This window comes from Triticum aestivum, chromosome 2D (assembly GCF_018294505.1).
Source record: "Triticum aestivum cultivar Chinese Spring chromosome 2D, IWGSC CS RefSeq v2.1, whole genome shotgun sequence".
NCBI classification, from domain to species: domain Eukaryota; kingdom Viridiplantae; phylum Streptophyta; class Magnoliopsida; order Poales; family Poaceae; genus Triticum; species Triticum aestivum.
In genome coordinates, this window is record NC_057799.1 from 644509223 (window position 1) to 644534794 (window position 25572).

The following is a 25572-nucleotide window of genomic DNA, read 5'->3' on the forward strand; positions in this document are numbered from 1 at the left end:
TCTGGCTAGTCATGTGGGCACGATATGCCCTAAACAATTATATTTCACGGCGATCGTGGTTTCTTGGATAATATATATGTTGTTTTTGTTACACGAAGAATGCCGTCAACATTTGCTACCAAGTATGTGACTGTAAATCTTGTATTTATCTATACGATGGATTTTTTTGTTTTGAAAATGATGCATGAAGCCATTTTAATGATCTGAAGTTCGAAAACAAAGTCTGAAGTTCAATAAAAGCTCACAGAAGGAGAATGACATCGTATGATGGATAATTTTAAAGTGCGCTCTTTAATTATTCGATAAACATGCATATGCTTAGGAAGTTGTTTGCGTAGCTGCCCCTGTTAGTCAGGAATTCATCGACATACATCGCTTTTGTCAGAACTGAAACCACACAGGACAGCAGCAAGCCGCTAGCAATTTCTGTCGCCTCCCTCTCTTACATTGACGGATGGCTTAAGATAGCTATTACAGTACACAAGGGATTGAAGAACTCAGCCTTGTCCTGTCTTGAAAAAAATATATCAGATCACACAGTTCCTGTGCTCACTTTTATCGAATGGGACTTAAACTTTCTCACTGTTCCTTGTGTCTCGCAGTTGGGCTTTGCTGCTTGGGAAGTTTGACCAAATTAGATTTGTATGTGGTGCGTATTATGGCTTAGTGAATCTTGCCAAACTTTTTATGTTTATGACATGTGGGGTCTACTGCTCATAAACAAATGCTTGCCCTAGGTGTGGCTAGAACCAAATAATCACCCAACTTGGTCAAATTTATCTAAGATGGGGTGTGGCAAAGTGTGGTCAGGAACCAAACATCCCCTTAGTTATTTGGACCCTTTGCCATCGCAGCCGTCGCTCCGGCGGGCAAGGTAATCTGCTTGACGACACCTTGGAGGTCTTCATGTTGGGATGATCTCCACCGCGTGGGCCCAATGGCCCACCGGGCCTTTGATCTGCGCCCTGATCGGGGGCGCCCAACCACCTATGGTTGACGGGCCCCTGTCGCACTGCGCCATATAAATAGGGTGGGATCCGGCGGCACGCTTCACGAGGTTTGTTGCGTTGCCAGGCCCCTACCAACACTCCCTGCCGATCGGAAGCGCCGCCACCACTTTGCCCACACACACAGTGCCATCACCGGCCACCACTGCCCACCATGGCCACCGGCTCGAGCTCCTCGAGCCAAGCAGAAGGTAGACTACCGTCAAATCCCTAACCTACCCGACCCAAGGTCCTATCAATGGTAACAGAGCAAGGTTGGATTAGGATTTGTTCGGTAGCAAAGAAATCAAAGTCCCCCCCCCCCCCCCAAGAACCCTAACCCTAACAGAGAAAGAAGGGGAAAAAAGAGGGCAACGAAATCTCGTCAGCAAAGAGCGCCGCCGCAAGGCCGCCGTTGCTCTCGATCCGGATGGGCATCGGCAAGCTGAGTCGTTCGGAAGAAGAACATACCCCTTTTGGGGCAAAGGGCACCACCACTGAGCCATTTGACGGCGGCGCGTTCACCCTTGAGGTGCTCACGCAAGCCGGCAAAGGGGCCAGCGGGGGTGCCACCTCCTTCACATCCACACGCACCCGGGCGCACAGGGGAGCAGAGGATGGCTCAGCTCGCGCCTCTCTCTCTCTCTCTCTCTCTGCCACAGCTGGTGCGGAAGAGGAAAGGAGGGGGGAGGGCAAGAGAAGCTGGCACGGTATGGTGGCATTCGCCGCCGTCTCCGGCAGCCGGGGAAAAGCCCTTTTTCTCCGCTGTCGCGCGGGACAGAGGCGAAGCAGACGAAGAGGGGGAGGAGAGGCGAATGAGGCTAGGGTTTCTGGTCAGGAGGAGTCCTGGGGTGATTTTGAGCAAGCGAGGAGCGCAGGTGACCGTTGGATCTGATCCAACGGCCACGAGATTAACTCTAGCTCGGCACAGGCCTTTTGGGACGAAAGTGGAGGCGGGCGCAGCCGCGCGCTGGGCCGAGGCCAGTGGCCGCGGGTGAGCCACGCGCGTTGGGCCGAGGCCAACAGCTGCGGGCACAGTCGCTCGCTCTGGGCCAAGGCCGGGCTATGCCGCCGTTTTTTATTTTTCTGCCATTTTTTCAGTAGCAAGTTTTATTTTGTTTTTTGTCCTATTTTTGGGAAAATGTGATATAGTTTTTTTTGTATTCAAATTAACCCAACAAAAATTTATCTAGAAAATATAAAAGTAAAAGAAATGTTTCTGAAAATCATGAATTTTTTTATTCATGTTTCTTCGCTGCAAATAAATAAAAGTGCTCTTTTTAAAAGTAAATAGAACTAAAGTGAAATTAAATTTTAATGCATGTTAAAGTAATTATTGAAACAATTATGATCCTGTTATTTTTATGACCAACGTTATTAATAACATGATCACGATTTGTTATTGTTATAAAAGGTGCATTTATTTCTACTTTTGTCCAACGGTGATATAGATTTAATAGCATAAACAGTTGTATGTTTTATTTTGACCAACGTTGGATTAAAGCATGCAATTGTTGTCATGATCTCACTTTATTGTGGTTTCAGGAGGGTACCACTTGATGAGTTTCCTCAAGGATGTTCCAACCCTCAGAGGTGATAACTACACTGAATGGAGAAAGAAAGTTGACTTGGCTTTTGTCTATGCTGAGGTGGACTGGGTTGTGGACACCCCATAGCCGGTCAAACCAACAGAGCTAGTTAGAGATGCAAAAGATGATGATGCTACTTGGAACAAAAAGAAGAGGGATCATGCTCCAATGGAGATGTCATATTCCTCGAAAACCAAAAGGGGCTCAACGCCAATAAAAAGTGCATGGCTTTCATAAAGAACACAATTGGGAACGCTATTGTGGGCTCAATTGCAGAGTGTACTTCCATAGGGGAGTATCTTGAAAAGATAAAGAGCCAGTTCACTGGTTCTTCAAAGATATATGCTACCCAGTTGCTAAAGCAGCTGAGAAAAGTACACAGGTGGTGGACATGGCATAAGAGAGCACATCCTCAGGATGAGCAACATGGCAGCTAAGCTTAAACACATGGATGAGGATTTGGAGATCAAACCGGCACTGCTTGTTCACCTGGTCATGACTTCACTGCCAAAAGAGTTTGACACTTTTATTGTCAACTACAACATGTCGCCTGGAAAATGGGACATTGAAAAGACTGTAGCCATGTGTGTGCAAGAAGAGGAAAGACTTAAAACCTCATATGGTGGTTCTATGAACTATGTCAAGGATAATAAGAAAAAGAACTACAATCGAAGTGGCAAAGGTTCTCCTTCAAAGACACATGGAAAAGCTCCCACACACCATCAGCATCAGCAAAAGTCTTTTCCAGTGGACAAAGACACATGTCTCCATTGTAAGCAGACTGGGCACTACAAGAAAGATTGCCCTGTTTGGCTGAAGTCAATAATGGCAAAGAGAGGCAACAACATTGTTTCCTTTGTAAATGAATCCTTGTATACACAGTTTTCGAAATCTACTTGGTGGATTGACTCAGGTGCAACCGTTCATGTTGCAAATTCATTACAGGGATTCCATTCGATGCGGACTATGCAAAGAAGCGAAAGATGCATTGAGGTTGCAAATGGAGTTCAAGGAGAAATTGAAGCTGTCAGCGACATCTCCCCGGAGTTAGCTGATGGATTCACGCTTCTGCTTAGAGATGTTTTATATGTTCCTTCATGTCACAGAAACTTGATTAATGTTTCATGTTTGGACAAAGATCATTATGAATGTTATTTTTGGACATGGCAAGCGTGCCATATGGTTTAATAATGCTTATGTGGGTGATGCTTTACTTCACAATGAGCTTTATTTATTATCACTACATGAAAAAGTGTATTATGCGTGTAATGTGAATGAGCATGTTTCCGCGTCGGATAAAGAACAAAAGAAAAGAAAGAGAACTCATGACTCACCGAAATTATGGCACTGTCGGTTGGGCCATATTTTGAGGGGGGGAATAGAAAGACTAGTTAAAATGTAATTCTTCCTCCATTAGACTTCTCAGACATAGAGCAATGCACAGATTCCATTAAAGGAAAGTATGTAAAACAAATCAAAAAGGTTGCAAACCGAAGCACAGGAACACTAGAAATCATTCACACTAACATTTGTGGACCATTTTCGGTGAAAATTGTGGATGGCTATGACTCGTTCATAACATTCACAGATGATTACTGCCGATATGGTTATATTAATCCAATCAAAAAAAGATCTGAAGCGTTGGATAAATTAAGATATTCAAAGCTCAGGCTGAAAATCAGCATGATGAAAGAATAAAGATAGTAAGATCTGAACGTGCGTGGGGGGGGGGGGGTTACTACGGTCGGCACACTCCATATGGCCAAGTCCCTTGACCTTTTGCAAAGTTCTTATAGGAGACTGGCATAGTGGCCCAGTATTCAATGTCAGGTGAGCTTCGGCAAAATGGAGTAGCTGAAAGGCGTAACCGTACACTTATGGATATGGTGCGCATCATGATGAGTTACTCCACCTTGCCATTGGGATTATGGATGGAGGCGCTTAAAACTGCAATTCACATTCTCAATAGAGTACCAAGCAAGTCGGTGCCCAAAACACCATACGAGTTGTGGACAGGAAGAGTGCCCTCCCTACAACACTTAAGGGTGTGGGGGTGCCCAGCTAAGGCTAAAGTGTTTAATCCAAATATTGCAAAGTTAGATCCCAAAACAGTCAGTTTCCACTTCATTGGCTATCCTGATAGATCAAAATGTTTTCGTTTCTACTATCCAGAGAGATACACAAAGTTTGTAGAAACAAGACATGTAGTCTTCTTAGAGGACCAAATGATGAGGGGGAGCATGGTAGCTCGAAAAATTGAACTTCAGGAGAAGAGGGTGCATGCACCTAATCCGATGATTCAGGAGCCATTTTTCTAACTACCTGTTGTGCGTGCACCGACAATCCCTGAGGTTGCGGCGCAAACATCTGTTATAACTCCAACCATGACAACTATGGGAGAAGATCCAGAACCTGTCCGTCAGGAGCCGACTGAACCCGTCGTTGAGCATGAAAGAGAGGTGCAACAGCCACTTTTAGAAGAGGTGACGGAAGTTGAGGCCCTTAGAAGGTCTACAAGACACAAAAAGTCAGCTATTTCTACTGATTATAAAGTCTATAACACAGAAATAGTTCGTATGGAAGGCGACCCCACCTCATATGAAGAAGCCATCAGAAGCCCTCACTAAAGTAGTGATCTAAACACTATATTTCATTACAGAGGGAGTAGGTATCATTTGGAACTTTGCTAAATAAGTCGATTAGTATTTTCTCCTGGACTGTGATGTAATTTTCCTTGTTAATAATCTGGATGGCCTCTAATTTTGACATGCCAGAAAGTTCAGACTTTAGAGACAACATATTACTGCATCATACACTTTGTTGCTTAGTTTCGCTTGCTACGGCTTGCAACTGATTACATATGTTGATTGTTCAAGTGAAATGCTTACTACTCCCTCTGTTACAGAATATAAGGTGTATTGATTTCCATGCAAGTCAATCATTTGAATGTTTGACCAGTATTATAGAATATAATAACATCTAGAATACCTAATAGATAAAATGAAACTACTTTTTATGATGGATCAAATGATGTAAATTTCATATTGTGGATATTGATATTTTTTTTCTAAAAACTTGGTCAAACATGCACTCATTTGATTTAAAAAAACAAATACACCTTATATAAAGGAACGGAGGGAGTATATTGGTGGGACACAACGACTTGGTGCCCGTGCACATATGTACCCTGTATTATGTCCATGGGTTCTGGTTAATTGACCTTGCGAGCTTGATTGTTGTAGATCTGATGCATGTCTTCTCCAAGCTAAAGCTGATGTAGATTTGATGGAAGGAGCAAGTGTTTCCTAGCCCTGAACTCTGACTTTTCTTGCGCTGTGGCTGAATGGACACTACTGATGGTATTTTGAATATGTACGTGTTTCAGAGGGCAAAGTCGGTCATCATTGACCCAGGGCTCTACCTGAAGGTGGGCGTGCTCTGGATACCACATAGCCAGAGTGTCCCAACAGCCTTCAAGCTCTTCACCTGTAACATCCTTGAGCCGGTAATGTCCTGGGCGAGGTATGCCCTCCTCTCCTTCCATTTACTGTTAGCTCTTGATGTTGTGTGTAAGGTAATCAAATCTTGCTGTTGTGTGTAAACGATTCAAATGAACTTGTTGCCATGTTAGATGTTGCTTGGCTTATTTATCTTCTATATGTGACTGGTTGGATGGCTGGTTACTACTAGCTACTGTCCACAGTCTAGACAACTTGTTCTTCTCTTTTAGAAGCAGTTTCTCGGGAACAAACAAACCTCAACTTGCTTGGTTACTTTTATAATGACCAAGCATATATATATTTGTGTTGGGGCGAGGTCTCGATGCATCCAAATCAACTCAATGGTATGTTGTGTCGGTCACTCAATCATTCCCTCCTCTGTTGTTAGAGAAAGCGAGAGAGAGATTTGTGAGTTTACAAGGTATTTGCATGCTTAAATTGACTTCAGTTAGAATATAGTGTTACCTCATCCTAGATCGTGGTTCCCTGAATGAACTGTTATGTCATTAGATGAATGAATCAGACTGCCAATTGGTTTTGTACTCACAACTATGTGGTTATTCCTTCACTGCAGAGTTTTTGACTTATTGTGGGCTTCCCAATTTTTGCGAGTATTCTGAAATGGCTTCTTTTTTCCTGACATGTATATGCCTATGGTCCATGCCTGGTACTTGCTATTATTCTTGCAATTTTGCTATATAATTAACTCTATATAGCAAAAAGATCTTTTACCAATGTTGCCACCTATGGGAATTTTGTTCACCCTCTATTTATATCTCACTGCTTACTTATGTGATTATCTAATTTTCTACCGGAGATAAATGTTGTCTTGTGTCGGAGTGGGGGCAATTTCGGTATTTACGTAAAAAATGACTCAAAAGCGTCCATGCCTTGTATCATGTCACGCTGGTAAAAAAAAAAGGGTCGTTCTCTCTAGGTTTGTTAAATTGATTTCCCCCTTACCTTAAGATTTCCAGTTCTTCTCAACTTGCGAGCTTTCAGTAGTCCTGCATCGGTTTGCAAAAAGGAGCATCCAATTAGTATCAAAACCTCATGACATAATAAATCAACAAGTAAAATAAAATTAACTTTGTATAACTATTATACCATTACCGAAAGAACCATTCTTCTTATCTGCCAAGTACTTCTTGCAGTTGCGATTCCAGTGTCCCTTTTGTTTGCAGTAGAAACATTCAGTCTCCTTATTGGCTTCACCCTTGTTCTTCTTCTAAGAGACAGTCCTACCAGCATCAATAGACTTCTTCTTGGATTTGCCCTTCTTCTTGCAACTAGCGGTCTTGTTGACCATCAACACTTGTTTGTTCTCCTGTATCCTAGCTAGCTTCCGCAGTTCATAATAATTGTGTGGTATTAACTGTGAGAGATTACCCTAATAATTGACTACTACACAACCAAAGGGTGCAAGTAACAAAGAGATAAACATCTCGGGCAATTCATAATAAAATGATATGGTATAGCCCTGGGCAAGAGAAACGTCTCCATGGTCCTTCGAGGTCTTCTTCGAAACGTTGTCGTGGTGGCAATTTTGAAAATCACCGTCGTGGCACCGATATTGTTCTTCTTCGCGTGGTAAGCGCCGGGATCTCCATGCAACCTGTAGGGTATCTCTGCATATATCTATAATACCTAAATAGTTCATCCCCACTACCTTATTTCTCTTGACATGCAGCCTATCCACCTCAGCAATCTGCCACATCATCATTTGTTTTTCTTTTAAACCAATTTCTGTTGAAATTTTGATGTGCCTGTCATCGCTCTGTTTCCAGACTTAAATTACCGATGAAGTCCAATGACCTTGATTCGGAAACAGAAAATGAAGCCCAATCGTCTATTCTAAGAAGAAGAAGCCCAACCATCCCACCCCATGCAATGCTTTTTTGTTTTCTAGATCTCTCGCCCCTTAAAAAAGGATCAATCTTTTCCCCTTGCAGTGGTAGAATGCGTCGGCGGCTAGGAGGCTAGGAGGGGATCTCCCCGTGCGGTCCGGTTTTCTGGAACGGCCGCCGGTCGACGGCGAAGCTAGCGTCTCTCTCGACTTGCTTCTGTTGCTGGCAGGAGTTGGTCTGATGCTCTGTAGCACTGTCGAGTCAACGGCGGCGACGCTGCTTTCCCTTGGCACTCCTCTCTCCCTGTGCCTTGATCGAAATCTCAACAGCCATCAATGAGCCATCCCTTTCGTTTTCTCCACTTCTCTATAGTCCAAATCTGTCCAAACTTTGTCGAATTCTGATTTTTTTAAATTAAAAAAAAACGCGTCTGGGCGACCCTGAGGCGAGCGGCTGGGAACCCGCTCGCCCTCACGTCCATTTTTTCACCGGCTCGCCCAGGGGGCGCGTAGAAGCGCCACCTGAGTGGCCAACGGCTGAAGATGCTCTTATCCATTGAAATGTACCTGTTGTTATTTCTGAATTATATAGTACTAGTACTCCTGTTGTGCCCATCCCATACTAACAGCCACTGGCTTGCTTTCTCCCCATTTGTCTTGATATAATGTATGGCTTACACCAGTACTACTTCGACACATCACTAATTTTTGGAACATATTACTTTTCTTTTGTGCTAATCTATTCAATGGCCACACGGAACAATGAGGCATACCATTGCTGCCACTGTTACTATCAGCCTCGCGTCGCTCTCCAAGAGGGGGCGACTCGGGCGAAACCTTGCGCGCCGTCGCCCCCCTCCACTTAGCCCCCGCCCCCCTTGCTGCCGTCGGGCGTCACCGCCGGGCAAAGCCTGTGCGGCAGCCGGCGGCGGCGGGCCTCTCCTTGCTCTGTCGTGCGCGCTGGACGGCCCTGGACAGCTCGGCGTGCCTCGCGGGGCCGCGCGCTGGGGCGGATCTGGTCTCCTGGCCTCTTCTGCTGCGCGGTGGCGCTGGGCGTTGGGGCGGCGGCCCCAGACTGCGGCAGCATCGTCCTCCCCTCCTCCTCGCAGTGGAGTCGTGGCAGCGTGCCGGTTGGCGGTGGATGCAGGCTTCGTGCCCGGATCCGGCGGGGAGCAGGCCGTCGGCGGGATGCGGCGGCGCTGGCTGTCCTGGGCCACGCGGGGGGAAGGGCGGACGCGCGTGGTGGTGGGCCGGCGGCTCGGGGCGGCCGTGGGTGGATCTGGAGCTGCAGCTTCCGGCCTCCCTGGCTTGGCGGAGCTGTTTGGCAGAGCCGGCCCTCTGGGAAGGTGTTGTGGTGTGCCCCGGCCGGCGTGGTGCCGGTTTGGGCTGCTGGGCACCCCGGGTTGTGGCCTCTGCATGGTGCGGGTGGTCCTGCCGGGGGCTGTGTTCGCGGCGCTACTTCCTCCCAGACCCGGCTTGTGGAGCGTGGTGGGCTGCAATGGTTTCTGCAGCCGGTGGTGGTTGGCGGCGGCGTGCTGCTTTGCGTGCTTGGTCATGTGGCTTCGGCGAGGACGGTCGGCAGGTTGCCGGAGACGGTTTGCTGGGCAGGTTGTGGTGAGGATGGACTTGGTGAGTTCCGGGCGAAAGCCTAGCTCGACCTCGGTCGTTGCCGGCGTTGACGGCGTCCTAGGACGTCGTTCCCTCCTTGGAGGCGTCGTCGTGGAGCCCCTTCACCACCATTATCGCCTCGGTCTCGGGCTCTCCGGGTGAAAACCCAAGTTCCGACCTTGGTCGGAGTGGGCGTCGGCGGCGTACTTGTCGCTTCACTCTTGGGGGCGACGCCTTGGAGGTCTGGTCCTTCGTCAGGTCGCGGTGGCTCGGGTGGCTTTGCGGGTTCATCGTCGGCCAGGCGTGTGCGCGGCCTCGGGGCCGGTGAGGAAGTCGGAGCGGCGGCTCCGGAGAACAAGGTTGTGGAGTGCCGGATCTGGTCGCGTGGGCCGCAGCGTCGTCGGCTCAGGTGGAGCGCGGCCTCGGGGCCGGCGGGGAAGTCGGAGCGGCGGCTCCGGAGAGCACCTCTGTGCTGTGGAGTGTCGGTTCTGGTTGCGTGGACGGCAGAGTCGTCGACTCGTGTGGAGTGCGGCCTCGGGGCCGACATGTGTGAGTTTAAGTGGTTTGTAAGCCGGAGTGGCGGCTCCGGGTCGTGTGGTGGGGTGGCAACTCTGGTCGTGTGGGCGACAGGGAAGTCGGCTCGTTAGGTACGTAGCCCCGGGGCTGGTGTGCGTCAATGTATCAGTTTTCGGCTAGTTTTCCTTATAAACTGGTCAATTCTCTTCTTCTTAATGCAAAGGCAGAGCTCCTGTTATTTCCTCGGAAAAAAAAACAATGAGGCATACCAAATGGTTTCTTTTTTAGAGGGAATATCCCTGGTAGGCATACCAAATAGTGTGTGATATATACAAGTCTGGCCATTACCTTTTCTTTTCCTTTCTTAAATTTTGATTTTCCCTCATATACTCACCTGCCACTTGGCTTCCGAATTACCTTTAAATGTCTATACAGTGCTCTACATTCAAACTCAAATTGTGTGGAAAGAACAAAGGCTCTCTTTGTATTAATAAAATTATTAATGGGATCAAGTAGGAGTCTCCACAGCCATTTTCCGGTCAAGAAAAGGGTTAAAACTTTAAGATATGTGAGAGTTCCAACAAAGGGAGGGGGTATTTTATCAGTGAGTAGAGTGCACTTTGACAGTAGATATGTTAAATTAGACATAGTTTAAGTCCTCGTTAAGTGTAAATCTAATATACATTCGGATGCCTGATCCAGATCTCAGACTCATCTTCCTTTAACAGTGCCTGTCCTGTTGAGTCCAAGGCTCCAAGCTCGCATGCAGCAACGCTTTTCTAGGTAATCACCATCTTCTTCCCCTTTAGAAAACTTCCTCAGGACAAACTAAGTTTGGTGGGCTTAATCGGTAACTTGTTAACTAAGGAAACTGCTGCTGCTGCTGCTTAATCGTGCTACTCAGAAAACGTGTCAAGTATTGTTATCAGGAATGTGATGCAAAATCTCTTGAATGTATGGGTTCTTTGCTGAATTAAGTACTACTCTAGCTGTGCCCATCCCACACCAACGGACACTGGCTTGCTTCATCCCGTTCTCTTCAAAACAATGTGTGGTTTACAACAGTAGTACTTCGATACATCATTGCTTTGATCATATTACTTTACCTTTGTATTAATTAATCAGTTCAATGGCCACACAGAACAATCAGTCATGCCAAATAGTGTATAGTGACATACAAGTCTGGTCATTTCTTTACCTGTTTCCACGTACTCACCTCTTGTAACACATCCGTATACTCTGCCCTTTGGTTTCTAACCAAATTAGCTTGAAGTTACTTTACTTATTTAACCGTACGCGATAGTCTGTACCGTGCTTTACCTTCAACCTCGAATCGTGTCAAAAGAGACAAGGTTGTTGTAATATACTAGTATGAGCCTGAGATTGGACCTTGGGTTCTGTGGTATAGCCCACGCTCCAATGGCTCTCTAACTTTGCTATGAAGTAGAAAGCTCTTTTTTTAAATAAAATAATGACTGATATATTTATGATACCAAGACTGTCAGCCACAGTTTTTTATTTGTGATTTTGATCCAAAACTGCCTAATTCATACTTAAGTGTAGGTCATGTAACATTATCACTCAGTTGTCAATCTGTTTAACAGTAGAAATATTAGAATTAGAAATCATAGCGCATCGAAGATCGGAAATGCTCCTTTTGTTAATTAATCAATAAATAGAGAGGCTCTGCTTCAATTTATATTAATTAATCAATGTGATGAAGTAGGAATCTCCACAGCCATTGTCTCGTAAAAGAAGGTTATAGTTTTAAAATGTGTGAGCGTTTCAATCGAAGGGAGGAGCTGTTCTTTTTTACCAATGCGTAGACTGGACTTGGACAGCCGATACGTTAAAAACAGACAAACAAGCAGGATTCCTGCATAATTTAAGTCCTGCCTCGTAAGTTATAAAACTAATATAGGTTAGGACGCCAGATTCAGATCTCAGCTTCATCTTGCTTTCACAATGCTCATCGTCTAGAGTCTGAGCTCATACGCAGCAGGGCTTCTCAAGATACTCTAGGTAATCACCTTCTTCTTCTTCTTCTTCTCCTTGGAATTTTTTTTCTCAGGATACTCTTCTAGCATGATCTGCTCTGAAACTTACCAATGCGTAGCTCATTTTTCTTGTTAACTTAAGAAACTGCTGGTGCTGCCTCTTAATCGCGTTTAGGATGTTGTTATGTTCCATCATGCTACTTAGAAAAACATGTCAAAGTGTGTTGTTAGTCTGTCTGTGATGCAAAATGTCTTGACATTTTTGCTTTCTCAAACGATTCATTTACCACCTTGTTCCTTCTTTCAGATTTCTGTCTATCTGCTCTGATACTAAGACCGAGCTGCAGGTTCGCCAAAATTTCCTCACGCTACACCTTTTCTCTCCTCAGCGCACTCGCAGCTTCACGCTCCACCTCTCCTCAGTGCGAGATCCAATGGGCAGCAAGAGTGTTTGATCAGTAAGAAATCCATTCTGATTCTTTATTACTGGTGTTTTGACTTGTTTGTTCCTGACTAATAAGGTTGTGATTCTTTAGGTGGTGTAGTACACGAAGAAGCTAAGGTTGCGGTTCATCCACACAGCAGATCGCCATCAACATATTCCCTCAGCACAGACACCAGCAACCGGCTGAGCTATCACGCGACCGAGCATGTCTGAGGTTGTGACCGGACCGATGGGCACCCTCCTTCCCAAGCTGGCTGACCTGCTCATGGAGCACTACAAACTTCACAAGGGTGTCAGGGGTGAGATCATGTTCCTCAAAGCCGAGATGGAGAGCATGGAGACAGCTCTCCTCAGGATCTCTGAGGCGCCAATCGACCAGCCACCGGACATCCAAGTTAAGCTTTGGGCCAAGGCTGTGAGGGACTTGTCATACGACCTTGAAGATAGCATCGACAAGTTCATGGTGCGCATCGAAACCCATGGCCGACCAGACAAGTCCCATAGCTTCAGGAATTTCATTGATAAGAGCCTCAGCCTGCTGACCAAGGGCAAGATTCGTCACAAGATTGGCATCGATATCAAAGACATCAAGAGCCGCATCAAGGAGGTCAGTGAGCGGCGTGATAGGTACAACGTTGACAGTGTGGCCGCTGCCAAGCCAATTGGTCCAACTATTGATACCCTTCACATGTCAGCCTTGTATAAAAAAGCGACATAGCTCGTTGGCATTGAAGAGAATAGTCTTGAGGTAGTCGAGATGTTGACAGAGGGAGATGAGGTTTCCAGGAAACAGCTGAAGGTGGTCTCTATTGTTGGATCTGGTGGATTGGGCAAGACAACCCTTGCCAATGCAGTGTATAAGAAGCTGAGAGTGCAAATCGGTATTCAAAAGCAAAAGTTGCAATTCGATTGTGCGGCATTTGTTTCCGTGTCACTTAATCCTAATATGAAGCAGATTTTCAAGAGCATGCTCCATCAACTTGACAAGCAGACGTACCAGAACATTAATGAGGCATCATGGGGCGAGCAACAACTCATCAGTGAGATAAGAACATTCCTTGAAAACAAGAGGTACGTTTGTGAACATGTGTTCCTCAATGTTTCGTGTATGGATCGGATGCCAGAAGAAAATTACAATAGTGCAGACCTCTCAATTTTTTATTTGCTTTGCCATTTAAGTTGATAAGCTTTGGGAGTCAGCATAGCTCAAATGGTTGGGGGAGTGGATGTACAAACCCAACACGTGACTTCAAATCCTCACGGAGGCGAATTTAGGTTCCTATTTGTTCTTCAGGACCAAACTTTCCTTGTACTCATGCATTTATCCTTGAGGGCTAGGCTTGGTGCGCAACCAAGATTTAAAAATCCTAGTACTCATGCTTAAAAAGGCTGTATGCATCCCTAGTTGGTGTAGAGGCCGGGGGATTTAAATTCTCCCCAATTTTAATTTGTCAAAAAAAAGTTGGTAAGCTTCATTACACAGCTCAATTCTGCCTAAATGTATGACAACTCTATGTAATATATGTATTTTGGTATCATTTGAAGGTGCTTGATAGTTATTGATGACATATGGGATAAATCCGTCTGGGAAAATATCAAGTATGCGTTGATTGAGAATGGATACGGAAGTAGAGTAATCACAACAACTCGGGTTCTTGATGTTTCCCTGCAAGCTGGTGGTGTATATCGGCTGAAACCCCTTTCTGTTGTCAACTCAAGAAAGTTGTTTTATCAAAAAATATATGAGATGGAGAACAAGTCACCACCTAATCAATTGGTTGAAGTATCTGAGAGAATTTTAAAAAGATGTAGGGGAATTCCACTAGCTATCCTTACCATAGGTAGCTTGCTGTCTAGTGAAAAGGGAAGAGCACATACACATGAGTATTGGTCCAAGGTGTACAAATCCATCAGTTCGGGGCTAGACAATAGTCATGATGATGTGAAGAACATGAGAAGAATATTATCTGTAAGTTACTCTGGCCTACCTCCACACCTAAAGACTTGCTTACTGCATCTTAGTTTGTATCCAGAGGATTATCTCATTAAAGCAGAAGAATTGATTTGGAAATGGGTGGGTGAAGGTTTTGTGAAAAAAGAACAAGGGAGGAGCTTATATGAAGTAGGAGAGAATTACTTGAAGGAGCTAGTTAATATAAACTTGGTCCAGCTTGAACCTTTTTATGATGTGAATAGAAATAGCTTTTGTCATGTACATGATATGGTTCGTGACTTCATCATTTGTTTGTCACATGAGGAGAATTTTCTAACAACACCAGATTGTCAGCAGTTAGAGTGTCTACCAAGTAAGATACGCCGATTGTCCTTGCAGACCATGAATGAAGAAGTTGGTAATCACCCGGCAACTGTCAGCTTGTCCCACGTGAGGTCACTTAGTATGTTTGCTGCAGCTTTTAGTTTGCTGCCAGCACTCTTGGGTTTCCCAGTCCTGCGTGTATTAGATTTAGCTTATTGTGAAGTGGATAATACTCATTGGAATGATATATGCAATTTGTTTCACTTGAGATATTTGAATTTAAGGGGTACATCTATCACTAAGATCCCAAAAGAAATCGGGAATCTACAATTTCTGCAAGTGCTGGACATAAGTTCTACCAAAATGGAAGAAGAGCTGCCGTCAACCTTTGCTCAACTAACACAATTGTTGTTAGTCCACATGCTTAATAGCATCACTTATGCAGTGCCAAGGTGGATGTGCTCCATGTCTTGCCTCTTCTTCCTAAGTATCACACTGAATACATTAGAAGTGGAGGACCTTCAATTTCTCGAGAGCATAGTTTCTCTCACTGAACTGGAGATAGAAGTGCAGAAACCAACACAAGACAGAGTTAACCGTTTGGCCACTGGCAGTGCTTATCCATTTTTGTGTCTAAAGATGTTCAGTGTCAAGAGTGACACCATGGAGTTGAGGTTTGGACGAGGAGCCATGCAAAGTCTCCAAACCCTGAAGTTGGATTTGCAAGATGTGGCGGACACAATACTCCAGTTTGGTGATTTTGCATTGGGTTTAGAGAACCTTTAATCACTTAAGGATGTTGACGTTATATTTCAAAAAGGTGACAGTGTGCTGATCAGTTGTGCGGAAAATGAAATGGAGAAAGAGATAGATATGAATCAAAACAAGCCTGGACTGAGGGTTACAGATATGAAACGCCTCACGGTAATTACCATAATTGACACTTTCAAGCAAGTCATTTGTTTTACCTAGCTTATTTTTGTACCTTATATACAACCTGTGAAAGTATTTTCTTGCTTCTCTTCTTCTTAACCATGTAAAGTTTCATACTAGTACTTTCTCCCACTTATTTATGCATTTCAAATACAAGTTTTTGACAAGTTTATCTCATCTGCATCCATTATGATAACATAGCTCTGTTAGGATCCGCTTGCTTGCACCATGGGGGAATTACCACCGCGCCCATGGTTTCAAAGAGGTGACTATGAGCTTATTATTACCTCTTAGTAAGGGGCTCTAAATTAAACTTTGCACAATTTCCAGACAAGGAATCGAATAATAATGAAGGAAAGGAAGTAGCCTAATCATAGTATTTCGGACCTGTTTTCATTGCATCAGAAAATGTTCCATCAAACAAGAGAAAATTCAACGCCACGAGATTTTCCACATGCAGATAACTTAGAAAATAATGTTTCTATTGTACACTTTTACGCGAGCAAACTAATAAAACACATAAGAATGGCATATGGGGAGTAATTGGGTAGCTCCTCAATATACAGCCACGAAAGAAGTAATCTATGTCCTTAGTGTAGCATGCTTGCATGAACAAGTTGTTCTTAATCTTGGAAAAGTCAAGCTTAACTTCTCATCATTTGTCCAAGGAGGTATGCGGGGTACTGTAGAGATGGTTAAATTCTTACTCGCAGAAGATTGACTCACAACTGCAGTAACCAAGCACACACAGGCCTAATCAAATGTCACGGCGTGTTGATATGTTTTATGCGGATTTACAAGACAATATACTAATTTTCCCAATGTTATTTTCTAACAGGAAGCATTTATGGGGAGTGTGTCGCCACCACGTCTGTGCTGAACTTCAGGAAAGGTACAACTTGGTATCCTCTAAAAATGTACATAAAAAATAGGCCATTTGATATGTTCAAACGAAAAGATGGTTTTCTACTAAAAAGAATCTTTCTGAAAACTCATACGTGGCTCACTCAACTTTTATGGAGGCTTGTCTTAGTAATTCCATTAGTAAATGGATACCGGTGGTTAGTGATCAATACTTTTTTTGTGGGTATTATCCATGGGGAAATCCACAACACGGATGCTATACGCACATGTACAGTCTCACTTACATAGTGAAGGAAAGAATAACAAGCATGATAAACTAATTATCCATGTAGGTCACAGAAGAGTGGTAAACTGGTAATGTAATACCAGCACCTTAGTTACGGGTATGCACCCAGCACCTCTGTTTGTTTAAGGTTGCTACCAAAATGTGTCTTTTGGTAAATGTAGGTTTCTCAGAAGAGTTTTCCTGAGTGGGATGCTGTCCATCCAACAAGCCTTGATTGGAGACATATCTCATGGCAATCGGCGGTACAACCAGGAAATGAAGCCACATGGCACCAATTTACCTCCGGCGACACAGTCGAAAGAGTCTACCTGCTCTATGCTCCTATATTCAAAGTGATTTCTCTCTTGTTACTGATTTTGGCATGATACATGATAGATAAATTCATAAAGACTTCAGTTAGACAAATAAATTGCTAGACTCCGTCAGTCTATTGATTTTCTGCACAAGGCTGTTGTATCATTTAAGCTCCAAGTATGACTTCCGTAATATTTATCGTTAATCAGGCGTCACTGTTCTCTAGCCACCTTAGGTTTTAGAGCATACCTCCACGCTTGAATGTATTGGCAGGAGTTCCACGATTTGTTTGCATACTTGATATATCTATACCAGCTCACCTCGAGTAGAGTAACTACACTGGGAGCAATTTATGTATAGGCCTTTCACTTGCGGCACTTTTCCTAGTGAGACTTGGGTCTGGTGTTTACCAACGAAGTAAGGCTTGGAGAGATTTGGAGTTTTGCTCTCTACCACTCGCAGCTTTCGGCAGCCAAGAAGACAAGCACCGGAAGGCGGCAGGTAGCTTAGGCCAACTCCAACTCAGAGACCCGAACGGGCACACAATTCATCCGCTTTTTGTCTATTTACTAGATCATGGTTGGCACGCGTTGCTGCGCCCATCTATTTTTGTAGTAGAATGATAGGAGTTTACATAGAATACATACATAAAGTTGTGTACAATATTCAATATTTTGTTTGTTACAACTCTATGAATACTTCAAAAAGAGTTACTACTTGGAGCAAGCTACATTTAGATCTATCATCAGTTAACAAATCTTGCTGAGGAACAAAACAATCCTTAAGTACACAATGCATAGAACCAAGCATTAGTTGATCTTTTATTGTTCTATATAAGAGCCACAAGAAAGATATGTCGATGGATCATACGTAAACTCTTTTCAGCTAGGCAGAACTATGTCTACATCTGGGCATGCCACTTGGAATCAAAGTTAATCAAGATAACATGGAAACACAGTATGAACGAAAGCACGTAATTAACTTCAATGGTGTATCAGAAAAACCGTTCATATCAGCTCTCCAGTATTTTCCTTGTCTATCAACATAAGTAGTACACAAATCATTTATCCAGTGCATCAAAATATTTGAGAGCTAGTTATGCTAGCAAAAAAAATTGGAAAACCAAAGCCGAAACAACAACTATGTGGCATGTGATATTGGCAAGTGGATCTTGTGTTTCCTGCAAAGAGGGGAAAAACCATTAAACAAATCGCAAATGTCTGGCACCATTCATGTAAAACTTCAGTTCTATTGCTTGTTTTGGAACAGTCAAGTGGAGTAATATTATCTATACGAAGCATTCAGATTTCATTGATTGAAGGAAGCGGGAATAGTTGATCCAAAGACATCACTATCCAGAGTACCAAGAACCAATTGGCAACATACCAGGAATGTTGAGATAGTTGGAGTTAAAAACTAATAAAGAATAAACAACGATGTGAATACAGAATAACATAGGATATAATGTAAATGAAACATGCATGCAAATGAAAAATTGTATATACAGTTTCCTTTTCGCAACTCTAGTTCATATCTTCCTTTAGTGATAATGAAATCAACTTGCAAAAACTCACCTCTACTATAGTTTGTTGGAAATCAAGTAAAAACTCTGATAGTAATGTATCTTGAAAAGGCGGCCTAATGGAAAAAACAAAGAATTACTAACCTTGGCTGGAAACAAATAGGGAAGAATTTGTGCCCGGCCGGGTTGTCACAGTGTGTTTCCACCGCTTAACAGGTATGGGTCCCGAGCCCTTTATTCTAATTGTTTCCCTTTTGTTTATTGACATCTTCTAGTTGGAAGGTCAATTCACCTGTAGAAAGCATAGTATGTTGCGAATTCGAGAACCACTAACATAAGTACATAACATGTACAGATACCATGATAATTGCTATCACTCGAATAAATATGTGTCGTCACCCATACGTTAGTTTTAATAGTCTTTTTAAGAAGGGATTCCACCCCGTTTTATTAACAAAACCACATAGATTCAGGTTACAGTAGAAAATAAGAAACTAAAATCGAAATATTTGTTTTGAGCTCTACAGAACAATCAGATTATCTGAAACTTACATAGCCGAACTGGTTTGGAAACACCATCTGACAGCAACATGATCAAAGTTTTGTCACCCTTTCTACGGTGACACCTTCAGTACATATAAATTACAAGGCTACTAAATATTGCACAGAGTAGACTCACTGGCCTTGCTGAATTACTATCTTCATTTGAGATTTCTTGTCATCTCACGTGATGTCCTGTAAGCACATAAGTAACCTCTTTTGCAGCAAATAAACTGTTACCAGAAGAAAATTGTACAGTTAAGAATTGACTTGGCATGTGATTCGTAAGCTATTGCAGCTATACAGAACCAAAAAAAAGACATGAAGCAAGCAAGTATAGCAGATGTTTCAGATCAAACCAAATGCAGATTGAAGAATCTGAGAACTGAAGAAGTGTATCGGAGCTCACCAACAACCAGCCGTTGGAGTTTTTTTGAGAGGTTCCGATAGAGCAATATGAGGACAAGGTGCTCCAGTAAAAAAAATCCTCTGGATCCACCGCCCATGACCATCTCAGATCATCTCAAGTGACTGGTGGAACAGCGCAACGGCCATATTGGAAAGTAGCGTGCATAGGAACACCAGCTGCACCGTCGGCCCTAGTATTTTGCGGCAAGTAGCAGAGATCCAGCGAGATCCGACATGAAGGTCACATGAAGAAAGCATGGGGATGGAGCTGAAGATAACCTAGAGGGAATTGGGATCTCTAGGAAAAGGTTGGAGGAAAAAGGAACGCACACCTCCATTTAATTGCAGCCGGTGAGTGGTGCACATCAATCTTGATGAATGCTTCCTGAAACTAAAGATTGATTGCCGGATTCATCACCGAGCAATCCACCGCCGCTTCGCCTACAACCTCGCCTCCCCATGGACCGGTGTGAGATGCTGACCGAGCAGACTGCTCGTTGAGCCACGCCCACGCTTCCCAAGGGACTGCATCAAACCAGGCAGCGATCGGCGCCTGTGCAGAGACACCTAGCCCATTTGGCCCAAATTCACAGAATACGTCCAAAATAGTTCCCGGAGCAGCGGCCCGCTCCAGTTGATCATTATGTGATCAGCGTACAGAGCTCATGGGGTCCAGAACGACATCCAATGGACAGCAAAGGCCGAAACAACAGATCTGACGGTTAAAACCTCTAATGACCTGAGAGGACTGGATTAGTGCTCAGTTATAATATATTTAAATTAGTGGTTGGGGCACGCCCGTGGCGTGCCTCTTGAGGCGTATATGTGCGCACTTATATTGTGGCGTGCCTCTTGAGGCGTATATATACGCACTTATATTGCTGATGTGCCTCATCACGTTCTATGTGGTCATTTTCACACGTTGATACACATTTGTCTTCTAATAATAGCAAACTAAGATTTGCTAGCATGAAGTTATGAATTTTCTTTTTTCTACAAGATGGAAGTTTGCCTTAATAAACAAAAGCAAAGCTTTACTCAGCACCATAGAAAAAAAACAATAAAATAAGACGATGACGTGAAATGAATCAACATTTTCCCTGCCATTGAAATCAAAAGAAAAAAAACTTTACCAACATTATATGTACCATCATTGCACATAGTAACAACTCCAGAATTCACAGGACCCCCTTCAATTTGTTAAACACTTCTGCCGCCACCCACTTAGAATTATGTGCCCTTGCTACACAGCTATCATCATCCTATGCACACAAATGCAACTCCACTTGTGTTTCCTTTTGTAACATCCAACAGAAGCAATATTCTTTAAACTGCCTTTAATGTAACATATGGAAAATTCATTTACCTATGATGTAAAAGAACAAATGGAAGTAATCAGTGCAAATTTCTGAACCACCATCAAAGAAAGACAATGATGTATTGCAGAATGTAGCCACTAAAGTAGTCAAAATAATAGATTAGCTCCTTTTAACAACATACATATATAATCAGGAAACATCAAGTGAATGTTAAACTACTAAAGGTGAAGAAGATGATGAGGGATAAAGGGCTGTAATCAGTGGCGAGTCCAGAACAAAATTGGAGGGTGGGCTCAAAGTTAACGGCAGAAAAAAATGAAACGTTCCTTTCAAGAGAAACAACATCATCTCGTAATTCTTTTATCCAAATGAGCTGAGAATATCACAGAATACTACTGGAAGCATCTAGTGTTGACTCCAATTGTTTTGGGATTTTTGAAAAATATTAAATTTTGAGCTGAAATTTGAATTTGTACAGCTAAATAACCATTATCTCCTTGTCCTTTTGCCGAAATGTAATCAAACTTTCCCAGAATACTAACTAAAACATGCAGTATTCATTTAAGCATACCAAAAAGGTTCATACAATTCACAGACCAATGCATCAAAGTACGAGAGAAGCAATAACAAAAGACAATGAGATGTTGCTTCTTACTACTGGTCAGTACTGCTACTGGTATTGTAGTTATAGAATAGCTTCACACCAAAATATAGAGATGTATGCCCAAGATCCCTCTCTCAAGTCACCAACCACAAGCCATCTGTCCAAATTAGCACACTTGTTAGTGATATAACAATAATTCATGCACATGTAAGTATTAAAACTAGTAACAGTAACATATATACCTCTAAGGAATCACATTAAACTCATAAGGCAAATGTCCTTTCCGATCACTCATTTTCTGAAATTGTATCATGATTTTGTCATCGTGAATGCTTCTGAATATCTCTTTCTCACAATAGCACACCATTAAATCATTTAGCCATTCATCTGATAGTTTGTTGCGCAAATCTGTCTTGATGATCTTCATTGCTGAAAATATTCGCTCAACTGTTGAAGTTGCTACAGGAAGAATTAGTGTCAACTCAATGAGGCGATATACCAATTGGAAAATTGTATGTTTCGCTGTTTCAACCATCAAACGAGCAAGTGTGGACATATCCCGGCATCCATTAAATTCATCACTTCTCCTAATGTTCATAAGGAATCTGGGGAGGTGTACTCTTAGCAACAACCGGTCAGCTTCTGTGAAGTCCTCATCATAAATTTCAGCAAGACGAATAAGTTTTTCAACGTCAAACTTTGCAAAGTTGTTTGCTGGATTAAGACAAGACATGCAATCCAATAACTCGGTGGAAACTTCATTGAATCGGCGATTCACCTCGGTGATAGTTGCATCAATGGCAACATTGAATATGCTAACCTTGTAATAGTGAAGCCGAGTCACCTTATTCTTAGTGCGAACAGATTGGCCCATTGTTCCAACAAGATCATCCATGTTTGGCACATCAATATCATGTGTTTCACAAAAGTTCTTGGCTTGGCAAAATAAAGGCTCCCAACCATTGTCCCTCATGTCCTGCAAGCTTTCTTTCACATCCAAGATCAAACGCATGGCCTCAACGATATTTTGATTCTTCCTTTGCAAAGCTTGGGATAGTTGATTTTTGTTGCTCAACAAGTTTATTAAGAAGAACATGATGAACACAAATTCAAAGCATCCCATGTTTTTAAGCAAACCTCTAGCTCCACCTTGGCATGTGTGTTCCCGAGCATCAGCCACAACAATTCCTAGTACATCCACCACAACATTCCACATTGTGAATATACGAAGCAAGGTTTTGAGGTGTGAGCCCCAATGAGTATCTCCTGGTCTTGTTATGTTTGATTCTTGATGCAACCCGGTACCGGCTGAAATCTTTCCATTCTCCATCAAATCTAACAATTCATCATGATGTTTGGCAAGTAATGCATCTTTCCTTTTACAAGATGAACACACTTGAGTCACTATCAAGGGAATATAATTGAAGAAATCAGCAATAGCAGGACTACATTGAGCAACGGTGACAACCACCAATTGTAACTGGTGAGCAAAGCAATGAACATAGAATGCATACGGAGCTTCATCTCTAACCAATTTTTGCAAACCATTGAACTCCCCTCTCATATTTGAAGCCCCATCATAACCCTGACCACGTAGGCTGGAAATTGACAAACCATGATATTCCAACACATCAACTAAAGCTTCTTTAATTCCAGCAGATGTGCAATCTGTGATGTGCTTAATGGCAAGGAATCTCTCTTGGAGCACTCCATGATCATCTAGAAATCTACGTGCATCACAAAATCAGATTAGTAAACATTACTAGTGCAATATAAAAACACTAAAAGATGGTATGTGTTACCTCAAAATCACCGCCATTTGCTCCTTTATTGAACAATCTCTAGCCTCATCAATAAGTATTGAGAAATTCTTATCTCCAATGTCATTCTTAATAACTTTGGTTACCTCCATCGCACAAGTTGTAGCAAGGTCCTTTTGGATGTCAGAACAAATCATTTGTGCATTTCCGGCCCCCTTATCAAATGCATCCTTCACATCTTCCTTCTTGTCCTTATACCAGTCCAATAACTCTCTAAAATTGCCCTTGTTGATGTTAGTGGAGGATTCATCATGCCCACGAAAAGCTTCACCTTGTGCTATGAGATACCTTGCACAATCCAATGATGCAGTTAGGCGGATTTTATAAGATATCTCAGCCTCTTTGCTGTACACTCAGAATTTGGTAACCACACTTGCTCGTTGATTGTTGAAATCATCACAATCTCCCCTAGCAATGTTGTGGTAACTAGATTGACCACCAACATGCTTTTCAAAACTAGCTAAACCTGTTCTCCAACGAGTGTACCCATTTTTTGTGAAAACATCATTGCCAAATATAATGGCTTGGGATGGTTTCTTGAAAAGGAAGCAATGAAAGCAAAACGCAGCCTCCTTATCCACACTATATTCCAACCAATCAAAATTGTCAAACCACGCACGCTGAAAGGATCTCCAAATTTTACCATCCTTTGTCTTCTTGAATTTATGCCCAATAGCTTTGTTTCACTTGTTCAACAAATAAGCTCTTCTCACATCACTTCTAATTTCAGGGGCATAATCTTCTATTGGTATTCTAAGTCCTGGATCAGCAATAATTTGACTTGGATGAAATTCTAGTATAGGCATTCTTGGTTGGTTTGTACTCTCATCAAATGTGGTGTCATTTCTCTCATTGCTTGGAGTTGAGGGATCAGGTCTCTCATTACTTGAAGTAGGAACTATGGTCACTACAGCCAGGGAAAGGGGATCTGGGTTCACATTCGCTGGGATCAGTGGACTGGCTGGGATAGGATCAGGTTCGACACGAGGAGTACTTGAACTACTTGCAAAAAAACTCCTTATGCTAACATTTTTTCTCTTCATCTCTGCAAATCTGCAAATAATTTGCATAGGAATAGGACTTAAATTAATTAAGATAACATGAACTAGCAAGTACCGACTACAAATGTACAGAAATTATTGATTCAAATTACCCAGCCGGTGAGCACGCGTCAACGCCTCAACTCCTTCAGCAGCAGGCAGCAGCAACAGCCAACAGCAGCAGTACACCTCTGATGCTCCGACTTAAAGGCTTGGCTGGCACCTGGCACCTGGCAGTCTGGCACCGAGCAGCAGCCAGCCACCGGCGGTCGACGGCCAGCTAGGGTTGGCCGCGGCCAGTCGGCGCCTTGGCTCGTCGCCGTCGTCGGAGTCTCGGAGAGGCGCGCGCGCTTAGCTGCTGGCGCGGTGCTCCGGCAGTCCGACGCCCCGGCCAGTTGTCTGGTCTGCGCCGGCCGCCCCAATGCCGACGAACGCTTGGTCTGGGGCCCGGATGCGCGTGTCGGCGAGTGGATTGTGCGGCGTGCGTGGAGGCTGGAACCCTCGATGCGTGCTTCGTTGCTTTTAGTGGCCGTGTGGGCTGTTCCGCTGGTGCCTTTGTTGGGCTAATGGGCTGACCTGAGAAGAAGAGTAGTATTAAAAAAAAATTCATTTTTTGGAGGGTAGGTTAGAGCCCTATGAAGCCCACCTACTGGACTCGCCACTGGCTGTAATATATATTTGATGGACAAACCATATATGTATTATGTTTCTGGTTAATACAATTCTAGCATGAATAATAAACATTTATCATGATATGAGGAGATAAATAATAACTTTATTATTGCCTCTAGGGCATATTTCCTTCAGTCTCCCACTTGCACTAGAGTCAATAATCTAGATTACACAGTAATGATTCTAACACACATGGACTCTTGGTGATGATCATGTTTTGCTCGTGGAAGAGGCTTAGTCAACGGGTCTGCAACATTCAGATCCATATGTATCTTGCAAATCTCTATGTCTCCCACCTGGACTTGGCCCCGGATGGAATTGAAGCGTCTCTTGATGTGCTTGGTTCTCTTGTGAAATCTGGATTCCTTTGCCAAGGCAATTGCACCAGTATTGTCACAAAAGAGTTTCATTGGATCCGATGCACTAGATATGACACCTGGATTGGATATGAACTCCTTCATCCATACTCGTTCATTTGCTGCTTCCGAAGAAGCTATGTACTCCGCTTCACATGTAGATCCCACCA

General features: G+C 43.3%; 1 protein-coding gene and 1 pseudogene across 1 annotated transcript; one reads left to right on the forward strand and one right to left on the reverse strand.

The window, feature by feature from the left end:
- Positions 1-12356: 12356 nt before the first annotated feature.
- On the forward strand, positions 12357-16736 carry LOC123055308 (disease resistance protein RGA5-like; annotated as a pseudogene).
- Positions 16737-21758: 5022 nt separating this feature from the next.
- Positions 21759-23426, reverse strand: LOC123056155 (zinc finger MYM-type protein 1-like). Its single transcript, XM_044479865.1, has 2 exons — positions 23317-23426; positions 21759-23241 (listed from the first exon to the last, which is right to left on the reverse strand). The coding sequence occupies exons 1-2, from the start codon at positions 23424-23426 to the stop codon at positions 21759-21761; spliced, it is 1593 nt and encodes a 530-aa protein (XP_044335800.1).
- Positions 23427-25572: the final 2146 nt, after the last annotated feature.